Source organism: Tiliqua scincoides, chromosome 1 (genome assembly GCF_035046505.1).
Source record: "Tiliqua scincoides isolate rTilSci1 chromosome 1, rTilSci1.hap2, whole genome shotgun sequence".
Lineage (NCBI taxonomy): Eukaryota > Metazoa > Chordata > Lepidosauria > Squamata > Scincidae > Tiliqua > Tiliqua scincoides.
In genome coordinates, this window is record NC_089821.1 from 77,494,113 (window position 1) to 77,509,632 (window position 15,520).

A 15,520-nucleotide genomic window follows, 5' to 3' on the forward strand; every position below is an offset into this window, starting at 1 on the left:
TGCAAGGGGTTTTGCAATGGTCTTGCTGTGATGCCTGTACAGAGATCTTACCTGCCCCACACTTTTCCCCTGCTTTTGCACTGCTATGTATGGAGATCTGCACCCCCCCCCCACTTCCATCTGTTGGTTCTGTATGCAAGGGGTTTTGCAATGGTCTTGCTGTGATGCCTGTACAGAGATCTTACCTCCCCCACACTTTTCCCCTGCTTTTGCACTGCTATGTGTGGAGATCTGCGCCCCCCCCCACTTCCATCTGTTGGTTCTGTGTGCAAGGGGTTTTGCAATGGTCTTGCTGTGATGCCTATACAGAGATCTTACCTGCCCCACACTTTCCCCCTGCTTTTGCACTGCTATGTATGGAGATCTGCACCCCCCCCCCCACTTCCATCTGTTGGTTCTGTATGCAAGGGGTTTTGCAATGGTCTTGCTGTGATGACTATACAGAGATCTTACCTGCCCCACACTTTTCCCCTGCTTTTGCACTGCTATGTATGGAGATCTGCGCCCCCCCCCCCCACTTCCATCTGTTGGTTCTGTGTGCAAGGGGTTTTGCAATGGTCTTGCTGTGATGCCTATACAGAGATCTTACCTGCCCCACACTTTTCCCCTGCTTTTGCACTGCTATGTATGGAGATCTGCACCCCCCCCCCTACTTCCATCTGTTGGTTCTGTATGCAAGGGGTTTTGTAATGGTCTTGCTGTGATGCTTATACAGAGATCTTACCTGCCCCACACTTTTCCCCTGCTTTTGCACTGCTATGTATGGAGATCTGCACCCCCCCCCACTTCCATCTGTTGGTTCTGTATGCAAGGGGTTTTGCACTGGTCTTGCTGTGATGCTTATACAGAGATCTTACCTCCCCCACACTTTTCCCCTGCTTTTGGACTGCTATATATGGAGATCTGCACCCCCCCCCACTTCCATCTGTTGGTTCTGTGTGCAAGGGGTTTTGCATTGGTCTTGCTGTGATGCCTATACAAAGATCTTACCTCCCCCACACCTTTCCCCTGTTTTTGCACTGGTCTGTATAGAGATCTGCTCCCCCCCCCCTTGTATTGGAATCCAGGAAGATCTGGTGAGGAGGTAGATGTGGTGTCAGCAGTGGCCCCTTTAAGGGTAAGGCCTGGGCATCCTGGGCACAGCTGCAGCCACTGGAAGGCAATAGGGCCCTCAGGGATATAAGGAGTACCAGAGGCAGAAAGGGTTTGTGGGTTTTGAAGGAGTGCAGGTTGGAGGTAGGGGAGGAGACTGACTGGGTTTATTGAATTTGGAATCTGACTGTGGCTGGACTTGTATACCCTGATGGATTTAACTGACCTACCTGGAACCTGACCTTGGACTGTAATTTGGCTTATTGGCTCTGGACTCTGATTTGGTAACTCTGAATGATGGGACTGATTTACTTGGCATCTGTGGACTGGAACTGGGCTCATTTTTGCTTGCTGCACTGGTGAGTTGCACAAGGGGGACTGATCAGCCTTAAGCGGGCATGAGGCCCAGTGGATTGGAATTTGGCAGAACATCATTGTAGCAGAAAGATAATGTGATCCCCTATTTGTGTGCACCTGCTTTTGTGAGCTTCATAAATTCTGACTCTAGTGATGATGAGTTCTTGGGATTTCCAGAAAACTAGAGTACTCAAACCTTTAAGTCTCTCCATTTGTTAATGACAGTGATAATGGTTCTTAATGCCACTGTTGACTGCTGTTCACTTTACATGGTTCAAATGTTATTCTGTTATAGTTTATTAAATATTTTATTACACTATTTGGTTCAGAATATTTTTTCCTTGTTTTCCTCCTCTAAAAACTAGGTGCGTCTTATGGTCAGGTGCGTCTTATAGAGCGAAAAATACGGTAACTCCCCCTTAATGATACTATTTATGAGGTGACATAATAGGATTACTTCACTGCTGCAAGTCCCCAGCCAAGCCCAGACTGGAACTATTTTGAAAACATATTCCAAAGCAAGCTGTTTAATCAGCAAAGCAACATGTTTCATGTATGATTCATATATTTGTTTTCCAGGTTCTTACCTCACCCTCCACTGCTGTGAGTTGGCGTTTCATCCATTTGGTGGAATCTACAGAAAGTTTTGATAAAGTAGTATCAGTTACACTGCCAGCCACAAGAGGGTACTGCTGTTCTACTTGTGGTGCCGCACAAGAACAGATGAGGATGTTCTGAGGAAAGGGAAGGAAGTTTTTCATGTGTCATAAGCCTAACCTAGAACTGCCCTCTCAAAACAGTGACTCCCAAAGATTGTTAGGAAAACACTCCTATTACAATGGAAAGAGCACATGCTTTGTATGTATAAAGGATCAGGTTTTACATCCCAGGCATCTCCATTCAAAAGGATCACAGGTAGACGTGTTGAGAGTCCTGGAATTCACTGCCACTCAGAGCAGACAATACTGGGCTAGATGGATGAATGGTCTGATTCAGTTTTAAACGGGGAGTAAATACAACCACTCATTACCTGCAAAACAAGAATGATCAGAGACTATCAACCCAATTCTATCCAGCACAGGAGCGGCGGCTCCAAATGCCTACAGCCAGATCCTTTGCTGGATCAGGGCATGCTGGATGTTTCCTCAGGGAAGGGGACATTCATCCCCTTAGTCCAAGTAAAGTCCCAGAGTGTTCAATGGGGCTTCTTGAGTCTGTACCAGCTATTTTGCTTGTGCAGAATCGAGAAGCCCCATGTTGGGCTTTCGAACCCAACAAAGGGGATAGGATTTGACAGAAGAGGCCTCCACCAGTCCCACCCCACTCCTGGGCCTGTCCCTCTCCTCCATATAGCACATATGCAACACCCAGCACCAGTGCTGGGGCTGCAACCCCGAGGCTGAGGCCTGTGTGGTTTGGGCTGCCTGACTGCTGGTCAGACACTTGTGGAGTTAATTTGGACCTACTTGTACTGTGAATATATCTTAGCTTACTAGGCCCAGCAATTTTTAATTTTCCTATCTCATGGCACACTGACAAGGCACTGAAATTATCAAGGCACACCATTAGTTTTTCTATAGTTGATAAGGCACACCATGCTGCTGGTGGGGGACTCACACCCCCCACTGCCCCTACTAAAAAAGTATCACCCCCAAATTCCCACGGCACACTTGTAGACCATTCGCAAAACACCACTGTTTGAAAATTGCTGCTCTAGCCTTTTAATTTTTGACTCTATCATGCTTAAATTTGCTTAAATTAAATAAGAGATAGCCAGCTCATACCAGATCATTTCCCCTAGAAATAAGATTTTATTAGTTTAACTGGAATGCCCATTTCTAGCAACTTTTCATTACAAAGTCAAAGGGGATGTCAGGCATGCAAATGTTCCTTCAACCATCACAGAAAAGGCATAGTATTAAGAACCAGGCCTTCATGAAGGCATAGTATGAATCTGAGGTGTTTTATGGTTCTATTGCAGCAAGTTACTAGGAAACAAAAGTGTTTACTGAACACTTACCCTGATACAAAGAAGGTATGCAAATTCTTGCCCTCCTTCATTAACAAGGGGTAGTTTTGCTACAAATAAACCTACTGTTAATGCAGCTCTGCTTTCTTTTCTGATGGTATGTTTATCTGGAGACTGTTAAAACCCTGCTGTGGAAGCAACTCAACTGACCTCACTAGACTAGAAATGCAATGCTTCAAGCAAGTTCAGAGTGACATAATGATAAACAGTATTTTCAGGAAGAGTCTCATCTAATACGCTTATTCCTTATTCCTCAAATGACAGAATATTGACTTTATATGTAGTACAGGTGTGCATCACTTAACAACAGGGATACATTCTCTGAGCTCTGTGTTTATGCAGTTACATTAAGGTTGTTAATAGCCTATTCAAAGTATAAATCTGTAACATTTCCCCAAATGCAGTCACATACCATGGTAGCATCAAGTCTAATATATTAAAATTAAAATACTGAATGAATGGGGACCCACCTGAAATTGGCTTGTGACCTACCTAGTGGATCCCAACCCAGTTTGAGAAACACTGTATAGTGAATGTCGACATTCACATATAAATGTTGACATATCCAATTTATATGCATAATTGAACACTCACAAATATGATGGCCATAATCCACTGGTGTACATCAAAACTTTCACAAAATTCATCTGAGATTTTCAGCATTCACATACAAGTTCTAACATTTACCTAATTTAGAACAGTTTTTATCTATGGAATTGCACTATATTTTATCAAATCAGGTGATGCTAAGTAAAGATGCCACTTCTTGGTCCATACCTGTGTCATACATCCAGAGAGGATTCTTCCTCTGTGTGAAAGCAGAATCAACCATCCCACCAAAGATATAGAGAATGCCCTGCAAATACAATGATTATCTAGTTAATCACATTTGCATTTTCCAAAGTCCAATATGAACAAAGTTAACAAACCTAAACTGCACGCCCAGCAACAAACAGTGTCACAAATCCAGGAGCCCATCATTGTGCAAGGGTGTCATGAAAAGCCCCATAAACAGGTTGGGCATGAGAATCTTCCATATCAAAAACATCCTCAAAGAGCAAATGAGTGTTTCTTTTGAGTGTCCCAGAGCTAGGATAATGGGGGAGGGGGTGTCTCCAGATGCAAAAGAAGTACCATAGATACTTGCCTATAAGTCAAGAAATCTCTGCCAACAAATCAAGTGTAAATCATCTCCTCCTCTTATCTGTGGGTCACTCAGGGGTCAGGGTAATTTCAGTCAGGCAGACAGAAGGCCAGCAGAGAGCAAGAGGACAATGCAGAGATAATTAAGAACTATTAGTCTCCAGGGCAACCAGAACATTCTTCTCAGAGGCAAGCTGCAGCCAAAGTTAACCTTGCCAAAGTTGCAACTATGTGTAGCCGTGCTTGCTCATGCTCAGTCCTTGTTGCTTGTCTCTTTGCTATGAATTGAATTGCACACTCCTAGTTATGTTGTATGTTATATGAAGAGCCTCTGGCTTAAATCACCATGCACTTTAAGGAAGGATTTGATTAATGTTTCTACTGGTATGTTGTTTACAGTGCATTTACTCTGATATGGTTTACAAAAAGGTTGTGAGGACCAGAATTTTAAAAGTTAATGAATAAAAATGTATCTTATGATCTTTTACAAAATTTTTAATAAATTAGAGACTGTACGGTTCTTAGGCAACAATTACTTGTAGGTTATTTTTCAGCATCTGGCCTCTGAAAAAATCAGACAAAATTATAGTCAGACACCCCCCTAAGTTTAACCCCCAACATCTGAGGGGTCATAGAAAAATTCCATGATTTTTGGCTCAAACCCTGCCCTCGACTTATCTGTGAAATCGACTTAGACTCCATAGCTTAAGCTTAGACACTTAGTGCTTTGGTAGCTTAAGCCTGCTGAACAACTGGATGAGGGAGTCTCAATATGCTACATACTTTCCTCCTTTCCCAGAGAAAAGCTTTAAAAAGCCTGGTCTGGAAAAAAAAAAGCTCCCAGAAGTAAATTTTGTATGTATCAAGGTGACAAAAGGCAAAGAATGAATGTGATGCCTTTCACTGGACCTCTCATGGTGACCAAATGCATACATAAACACTGGACAGACAGCATTTAAAAGGATACCAGTTTTCCTCTAGATTCAAAACAAGCTTATTTACAAGTGCAAATTCCTTTGGTCACTACCCTTTTCACAAAGTATTTAGTTAGTACAATACTTTACATTGCATTTCTAAGGAATGATTTAGAGTCTGAAGTAATGATGATCCTAAAATGTTTAACATACTGTTGTGACACACACAACAGATTCTGATTTCAAGGCCAATCATTTAAATAAGTTTGCAGAAGTCCTTTCTTGAGAAATACCTGGAGCTGGTTTAAATACAGGTGTATACCACTTAACAATTCTCTGCTTAACAACAGACCGAATATATGACGGTGGTCAAAGCATAACAAACAGGCTCTTAATGAGGCAGTGAGGTTTCCCATAGCCTGCAGCAGAGTGTCTATACAACAGGAGCCTAGGCTCTTCATGCAAAAAAGAGTTGATCAGTCTCCAATAGCCTGTGCAGCCAGTGAGTGTCGGTTTACACAACAAAGGCACTAGCTTAGGCTGATTGTTCACTTAGCAACCTAATCGCATAACAATGGAGATCAGAGAACATATCCCCATCATGTGGTGCACACTTGTATTACAACAGCCACATAATAGACACTGCCAAAAAAAAGCAGCAGATGTGACATTTAAGTTTCTTATCGCATGATTCAGTCCAAACATGGGCAGTGTCAGAAGTCACAAAGGGGATTTCAGGAGAAGAATGAGAGACACTGAAGATATGTCAGCACACACAAGATAACAGGCTTCTAAACCAGTGGTTCTCAAACTCTTGTGTAGTTTTTTCAAACTACTAAGTCTTTGAGGGGGCAGGGGAAGGCAGAGGCGTGATCCTCAGGATTGCACCGCTCCCAGGGACTGAGGGGCTTTTTCTTCAACTTATCCCACTTGCTCCTGAGGGTGTGGGGAGCCCCATGGAGCCCTCTACAGGGCTCCCTGTTTCTCAGTATGTAAAAAAAAATGTGATCGTGACCCACTTCCAGTTTCATGATCATAACCTGGAAGTGGGTCACAATCGCATTTTTAAAATATTAATAAAATGATAAAACATGCCTCCAGGGAAGATCGTTTATGTAGCTGCAATTTAGGCGAAGTAGAATCATCCACACACATCATGTTGCACTGTCCCACATATCAAGTACTAAGGCAGCAATTTCTCTCTCCCTTGCTCCATCCCAAAACAGGGCATTCTGAGAAAGATATAATTCAATTCCTTCTAGCAGGTGATGTAGAACATACAACCCTCTCAGTCGCACAGTTCCTAAATTTGAGTATTCTGAATCGAGCCAAGCTTTCTGTACCAAGTAATCACTGAGTAGGCTACATACTGGCAAGATCCGCAGAGTAACTGATTGTTTCTGTCTTTTAAATAATTCATGTTTGTTTGTAAAATGTAATGTACGTTGTATCTGTGTGTACACATAGGTGTGCACTTATACATATATTTGTGTACTATTTAGGTTTATACTCTCTACGATTTCTGTACAGCGTTCTCACCTATCAAATGTTTATGCCTAATAAAGGTTTTGTTGACTGTTGACTGTTGACTGATAAAACACAAGCAAGGCTGGTGACACTGCCCCTGAAGGTGTAGCGCCCAGCACGTTTGCCCCCCCCCCGTACACCACTCTTCTTTCGAACTCTGAACCACAAGCCTGAACCAGCTCTCTTGCTGTAGATCAGGGGTGTCCAAAGTTTTTGGCAGGAGGGCCACATCATCTCTCTGACACTGTGTCAGGGGGCTGGGGAAAAAAGAATTAATTTACATTTAAAATTTGAATAAATTTACATACTAGAGGTGGAACTTATATGAGTGAATGAAGGTCTTGCAATAGCTCAAGGCCTATAAAAGGCCTTGAACAAAGCAAGGCTGGCCTTTCCTTTGCTGCTGCATCGCAGATGTGAAACAGCAAGCAGTGGAGGGAGCCCTCATCCCACAGCTCACGTGAGTGATCGAACATTTGGCCGTCATGTTGAGAGCAGTTGCGTCAGGCCAGCGTGGGCTCCAGCAAGTCTCCAGAGGGCCCGAGGCTCATTGGAGACTGGGGTCTCCCTGAGGACCACATTGGGAGTCCTTGAGGGTCGCAAGTGGCCCCAGGGTCAGGGTTTGGGCACCCCTGCTATAGATCATCAGGAAGTTGTCTGGGAACAACACCAGGTCACAGTTCACAAGGAAAGCAATGACTGCATTGAGGAAAAAGTAATCCACTGACTTTACAGGATTGGACTAATTCAAACTTGCCTGATAATCCACCATTGTATGCTCTTCTAGTTCTTCTGGAGCATCATCTGAACCGTCCAGCCTCTCCCATTCCTTGCTCACTGGAAAATGATTTTATTGATTATTAAGGTGAGAAATAGACCCATAAGATTACTTACAGCACAATCTTATGTATATTTATTTGGAAGCAAGTTCCACTGAGTGCAAGGGGTTTACTCCCAAGTACGCGTGCACAGGACTGCAGCCTAATCTAACTCGAACCCTAACATGAACCATTACAGTTATTTGATATTATCTCTTTAATGATGAAAGAAATAAAGAAAATAAAATACTGTGTTACTTTGATGCTGACAACCTTGAGTGACGTCTCCATGCTAGAAACTAAGAAATGAATGATGGACAAATACAGTATTTCTCAGTATTTTCTTCAGTTGCTGTTTCACTCAGTTCCATGGATGAAAAAAGATTGCAGTCAGAGACTACAGACAGAACTGCATATTATCAGACACCAAAAACCCCAGTCTCATATCAAGGTCTACCCTTTTCCCTCCATAAGACAGTTCAATTTACCAGGTGTCCTTTCATCATTATGTTAAGTGTTTTCATGCCCCTACAACGGCTAAAGTCAAGAAGTAGAGATGACAGGACATCAGGTACACAGGACAATATGTGACAGAAGAAGGAAGGAAGGACTCATCATGGGACAACTATCTGCAGTGGCAGAGCTGTGCTTCTGACAATGTACGGTTCCACACTATGTTCACCACAAAGCCAGATGTCCTGCGATATCCCAGGATTATCATACACATAATAAACAGCATTTCAAAGTATTCTTGAAAGTCTATTTTGGAAAGTTCACAGTGAAGATTCTCTTCCAGTCTCCAAATTGGTACCACCTTCCAGATGACAAACTCAGGATTCCCCCAGTATCTAAATAGTAGATACAACAGAGTAGCTCTGGTAAATTAGAATAAAGATCCATGTTGTCCAGCATTCTGCTTTCAATATTAAACAATCACTGCTGGAAAGTGTACAAACAGGATAGGAAAGCAACAGACCAGAAACATCAATGCTTCTGGAGCAAGTATGTTCACTTTTCCCATTATGGATTAGGATACCAAAAGCATTGCTTCTGTGGTAAACCAAAAATGTTTTATTGTATGTGCCATGGGTAATTACAGTGATAGACAGATTATACAGGTTCCATAGTATTCTTGTTCTTCCACTGCCACACACCCATGTAAACGGTGAGTCAGTTTTTCACTAAGCCTCTGTATCCGGCGAGATAAACAGCATTGTGAACTTGGATGTCCTTCCACCTAATTCCTAATTATCTACCCCTTAGTACTTCTGACCCCAGACCTGCACATTTATCTTGCACGCAACCATGAGGACTTGAAGCATTTCAAAACAAAATCCAGCAGAATTCTAAGAAAACCCTGAAGAACTGCATGCTTATTGGGCCCTGGATATTACCCTTGATCATCTTACATCATCTTATACTTCATTATGAACTAGAAACAGAAAAAAAAGTTTTTCTTTGAGGGGTAATTGGATAGACTTTGTGATGATTACAAATGAACCCCAAGAATATTTAATTGAATTTATAACAGCAGAAGTCACAAAGCACACTATACCACCAAATGTCTGTAAACAGAAACACATAAACATGTGCATGCAATCGGGTCTCAAGGCATACATTTGTACTTGGTATGCACACAGTGCTGTCTTATGTATGGCTACTCTGAAATAAGCCATACTGATTTAAATGAAACTTCCTGGTAAGCAAGGTTTAAAAATCAGATGTTCACCCTCTTTACAAATTTTATTTTGGGCCAACTATCCACATTCCTTGTGCTCGAAAGCACAGTCAGGAATCCTTTCAAATACTTTTCTAGTATTTTTATTAAAAATGGCTGAGGTGAGACAAGTAGCTGGAGAGGAGAAATGAATTTTAGCACAGGTAAATCACTTTATGACTACTATTTGCCAAAAAGTAGTATATAACTATTCTTAGTAAAATAATAATGATAAACAACTAATGGAACTGTTCTGGATACAAAATTACCTTCAATAGGAAACAGGAATTTGTTTCTTGGGTAATGCTATATCTCAGACACTTCCCTGCACATAAGAATTACATGGTTAATGTTAATTCATTTTCCTTGGAGATACCATGCACCAAGCAGCCTGTGACAATGTCCTAGAACGGATCTCCAAACCTTTCAGCATGAGGGCAGTATTATGTATTGACACTGTGTCAAGGGTCAGAAAATAAATAAGTATTAAATACACAGAGAACAGATATACTGAGAGTTTGACTGAATACAATAAGTGGATGGGGGATGGGGAACACAGAGCAAAATTGAATAGGCAAAGGGGGGAATGGATTTTGAAAAAAGCATCAAGCAACCTACAACGCAAATCTCAAAACTTTTTTGGTCTCTGTTTCTTCTCCGTTTTACATTTAACAAACATTATATTTATAGATATAACCTAATTATCCACTGATTTTTCACCAGCAGTTTTATCTCAACGTGTTGAGAAAGGCCCTTTAAATTAAAGGAAAAGAGTTGTTTAACAATAGCCTCATTAATGTGGAAAAGGGCAGCCGGCAGTCAATCCATCAATCATGCTCTCTCCAGTCGCTTAGATCAGCTTCATTCCCAGGCAAGTGACCCCTCCCTTCCCCCTGAACACATGAAAGAATGCAAGTGATTATCACCTCCTCTTTGGGAAGGAGTCGCTGCCTTGGAGTGAAGCCTTTCTAAGCATCTGGAGAGAGAATGATTGTCTGCCTGATGCCTCTGTCCTGCATTACATAGGTCAGCAAGGCTGTTTTTAAACCACTGAGCAAAGGGACATTGTTTTTTAAATGGATTTCCTTTAACACAATTTTTGGCATCCACGTGAGTTCTGCAAATGGAACCCTTGTGGATACCAAGATTCAAACTGTATATTCCAGGTCTCTCAGCATCGGTATATATCTCATTTAGTCACTAGAGCTGCTGAATGTAATGCAATGTAATGGAATAATTTCTTTTCATTGCATTATTCTTTCCAAATAAACTGCATTACGTTCTGCACCTCTAGTGGCTGAATGCAGAATATATGCAGAAGTGTATCTTTTATTTTTAGCCCTGAGAGTCTGGGGAACCTTGGGGGGTTGAATAAAGTCCTCTCGAAGGCCGGATTTGGCTCCTGGGCCGGAGTCTGGAGACCCTTGTCTTAGAAGGACAATGTGCTAGAGCTGCCAACCTCTGAGTTTTCACCAAAAAAAAGTGTTCTTGAAGTAGAAAAATTAATCTTTTTTTTTTTTTAAAAGGGGGAAAGTGAATTCAGATTACCAAACCACATAGAATCATCATATAATAAAGATTATTCCATAAAATTCTCTCAGTTGGCTTTCTTGGATTGAAAAAGCTATTACAGAAAGAGCTATGGCTAGCTCTTATGGCTAGCATAATCACTAGGCTATGGTGGGATAATTGCAACACCCCAAGAAAAACATGGCAATGTTCGCATAGCCTGTGCAAACTGATCCAGGGGCAAGATGAAGTCAAACAAGCAGACTTACCTAACTTGTACCGCCAGAAGTCACTCAAGGTGGTAGTGTGTCGTCCACCATGGATATAAATGAAACCCCTGGAGATGCAGCAGGCATGTTTGAATCGATCACATGGAGATCCGTTGCTCTGTAACACTGGCTTCCACGAATATTCGGCTGTTTTTCCATTCATTCCTGGGTCAGCTGAAAATCATGGTGATATCAGGAAGACTCCCCTTGAGTGTCAAAATCCCATCCTGAGTAGGAAAATGTCAGGAAAACAGAAATAGTAATAAAGAGTCTAGGAAGCAAGGACTTGCTTATTTCCTTAAATGAATCAAAATGCTCCTAGGCTGAATTCAGTTATCTGTTGGGTGCAATATGTTTTTAAGTCATGAACCATGAGACAGAGTCATAGACCAGTAGATGTACACACACTTGGCTGGCAGAATTTTCATGATTAAGAAGTACAGTATGTCATAAATTTCAAGAAGTTGTTGAATAGCACTCAGAACTTGAGCGAAGCAACACAAGATCGCTTCCTGAAATCTGAATCCAATGCAAGGCAAGAGGACAGTTAATATTTGTTCTCCAGTATTTGTATATTTGATTGTGTATGATTCAGACTGTCTTTATGTCTCTCAAATTATAAAACAAGATTCGCTTTAACTGGTGTTAAAAACCAGCTGGGACTTTGGCAGGGAGAAAAGCGATTTAAAGTAGCAGGCAAAGGATGGTGATGGGGGGGGGGGCTAGGATTCACTCATCCCTCCCACACACACTTTTTGGTATAAAAGTAGGCAACACCCCACACCACTCCTGCTTCACAAGCAAATGGGACAACTGCAGAGTTTGGCCCTTAGAAGAGAACAAATTCAAGTGAGTGTTCAGCTAAGAGCTAAGTAGCACAATCCATCAAAAACTACTGACCCTATTTTGCTTATAACACTGACTTTCTGTTCACTCAGAAAATAATACAATGCACAAAATCATCCTGCAAAACCAGTTTGGCTCTTTGCAAAATACACTGGCAAAGCAACAGCTGCCAAAAATTTCTAATCACACAAACTTTGGGATCATTTCTAGCTATTTGCTAGATTAGATTTGTTAGTCACCCTATATCCATTGTCCTCACCTGTTCACTACTAGATTTTCCTTTTTGTTAGTAAGAACATTTGAAGTTTTGCTGTCAAAATTGGAATCCAGGCTTCTGATCAGTCATCATATTTGTCAAGCATCCATTCATTATCCATTCAGCCAGATGTGGGCAACGTAAGATGCACCAGTTTCAGACAGCCAAGATGTTGTTTCTTAACTGCTCATCCACACTCATTTAATGATCCACAAGTGTATTATTTTTTCATTTGGCAACCTTAGACGTCCAATCAACTTTATGAGGTGTTCTGTCTTTTCTGGCTGCCATCAAACAGAAATCTGTCTTTCTTGAAATCAGGCAGCACCACACAGGTATCTTCACTGCCCTGTTTCAGAAGTTTTTGCCACATACAAAGATACTACTGTGCAGTACTGATCTACTTTAAAAACAATAAGCACCACAGAACTGAAAGAAACAGGCTGCCACCCATTTAATTTCAATATAGTGACTATTTTTGTCACAGGATAATTAAGAACTTGCAAAAGCGCCCCCTTAACCGCACATTCTGACAGGACATTTTATGTCCTGACAAAGGAACAAAGACATAAAACACAGAACATGGTTGAATAAGGGCCTCAATGTTATGAACTATATATAAAAAGATCTGTAGCAGATTAATTCTCCAGCGCACATGTGACTCCCTGGGTTAAGCAAGCCAATTCTCTGCTTCTGTTGTCACCCAATTCTACTCTTGCTGTGAGCCTGGCAGCAATTGCTGCAGCTGTGCCTGGTTCCTCACTGCCATGCATCTAGAGACGTGTTGCTTAAGTCACCTCCTCAAGTCAGATAGCTTTGAGGCTGGCATACCATGTGGGGCCAGGCCCTTAACCTGAGAGGCTGGTGTAGGGAAGCCCCATTTACCTTCCAACTGATGCCTAAAATGCTGTTCCCTTTCCTATTTCCTTCTTAGTTACACTGGAAATTGTGAGTTTCCCCAATTATCAAGATATTCACCATGTTTACAGGGCATTGCCCAAATCATAGTGCAGAATACATTTTTTAAAAATCTCCCAACTCTGTCAGTACAGATTGAAAGGACAAAATTCTCTTCCTTGCCACTAATTTCTTAAAAGTAAAAACAAAAACTCGGCACTCCTCCTATTTTGTCCCAAAGAAATCACTTAATTCAGCACAGCCACCAAGACACACTGCTGAACTGTCTGTAACACATGACAGGACAACTTCTGTCCTTTGCAGTCTGCTGGAGCTCACCTGCCATTGGCCAGGCTGCACAAGACAGATACATCTGGTTTTTAGTTCCCTCTGCCTCCTCTGCCTGCACACATTTCCCTTCCCTGAAGGAGTAGAATTGCCACACATTAAGACCTTGTGCATGGTAAAATCCTTCTTACCATTTGGAAGGAGGGTGCAAATGACCAAACTATCCCAGGGGGAGAGAGGTAACACACCAGGGATGAGCAAGACTTGGGTATAAAGCAACTCCCCTCTCAGTTTTGAAATACATTGTTCCAGTTTCAAAATGAGTAACAGAATGAGGCTTGTTTTTATGTCAGTGGCCCTCTATACTGGAATACTTCAGTCACTTATCAGCTTACTGGCTGAAGGTTTTTCTGTTCCTGTGATATTTGAAAAGTAACAATCTTGTTATCTATCATAAGACACTCTTCAACAAGCCACTTCTGCACTGAGATAGCATCTGCATTTTCAATAAACATACAGCTTCTCCATAGTTAAGCAAACATCAATCATAGTTAAGCAAACATCAATCACAAAGCAAAAGGCCACAGAAAGCTGAGAGCAAGCAAATACCCTCAGACTGCCCAAGTATGTCATATGTTAATTAGTAACAGAAGAGTAAGCATGCACATGTTGTATTACATATTGTGACATATTATATCAGCTTCCTTGATTATTAAAATCTGTCTCAGAAATCCTGCTTAGAGCTTCGTACCTATGGAATGTGTGATTCACAGGTCTTCCAGGGGTCCATAGTTGTTAAGCAGATACTGTCTGCACACAAACATAATGCTAAACCTTGGTTCAGTATTATGAGCAGAGCCAAACCTCAGGAGTACAAATTCCCCTTCTGCATATGACAGGAGAGTATTTTGGGTTCAGAATACTGAATATCAAACTCAAGAAACTAGGGTCTAACCACAATCCAGGATTGAATAATGGTTTTAGATTCTGGTTTGTAACTAAACACAGTTAGAAGAAACCAATTCTCAAGTTCCGATATAATGGAAAACTGCAGTTTATTCTAAACAGAAAGTGGAAACTTTCAATTTCCTCCCCTCACTACACCGGCATGTGAGAGGAGAGGTAGAAGCAGGCGAGTCTGAGGTTGAGCTCTCTTCAGCTTGGCTCATGGTTTAGCACAGGGATCTCTAAACTTTTTGGCTGAAGCGCCACATCAAATATCTGGCACAGTGTCGAGGGCTGGAAAAAATATTAAATATAAAATTTAAATAAATGCATTAGAGATGGAACTTAGATGAATGAATAAATCGGCTCGAATGTCCAGGATTTCTCCAAGCACCAACACAGCCCAAGAAATAAAGCACACACTTAAATGGACTGGATAGAGGCTTGCCATGGGCTGCATCTGGTCCCTGGGCCAGGGTTTGGAGACCCCTGGTTTAGCATTACACATCTGCTTGTGGCCACCAAGAACACTTTCCTGTGCATCCTCCCTATCTAAACCTTGTACACAGACCAAGGATCCTTCCTAACAGCAGTATCTACCTTTCAGAGGTAGAAAGTTATGGGAGGAAGTTATTTATAAACTAATTAGGGTAAACCATCAGGAGAATGACAGATTTTTGAAACTTAACCAAAAGCTCAATTAAAGATTGAGCTAAAGATTAAAGATTAAAAATAAAGATTAATAATAATTAATAATTAATTGATCTCAATTAAAGATCAATAAGTCACCAGGCCCTGATGGCATCCACCCTAGAGTTATTAAGGAACTGAAGAATGAAGTTGCTGATCTCTTGACTAAGATATGCAACTTGTCCCTCAAAACGGCCACGGTGCCAGAGGACTGAAGGATAGC

At 41.5% G+C, this 15,520-nt stretch overlaps 1 protein-coding gene across 4 annotated transcripts in view; it reads right to left on the bottom strand.

Annotated features, from left to right (window-relative positions):
- Positions 1-15,520, bottom strand: part of LOC136636584 (actin-fragmin kinase-like) — a 29,506-nt gene that overhangs the window by 8,348 nt on the left and 5,638 nt on the right. For all 4 annotated transcript variants that reach the window (XM_066611731.1, XM_066611732.1, XM_066611734.1 and 1 more), the window contains exons 2-5: positions 11,376-11,602; positions 7,820-7,899; positions 4,256-4,334; positions 2,037-2,083 (exon numbers count right to left, since the gene is read on the bottom strand). In XM_066611731.1, coding sequence (XP_066467828.1) covers positions 2,037-2,083; positions 4,256-4,334; positions 7,820-7,899; positions 11,376-11,538 — 369 coding nt within the window. In that variant the 5' untranslated portion in view covers positions 11,539-11,602. The remainder of the gene's footprint in view (positions 1-2,036; positions 2,084-4,255; positions 4,335-7,819; positions 7,900-11,375; positions 11,603-15,520) is intronic.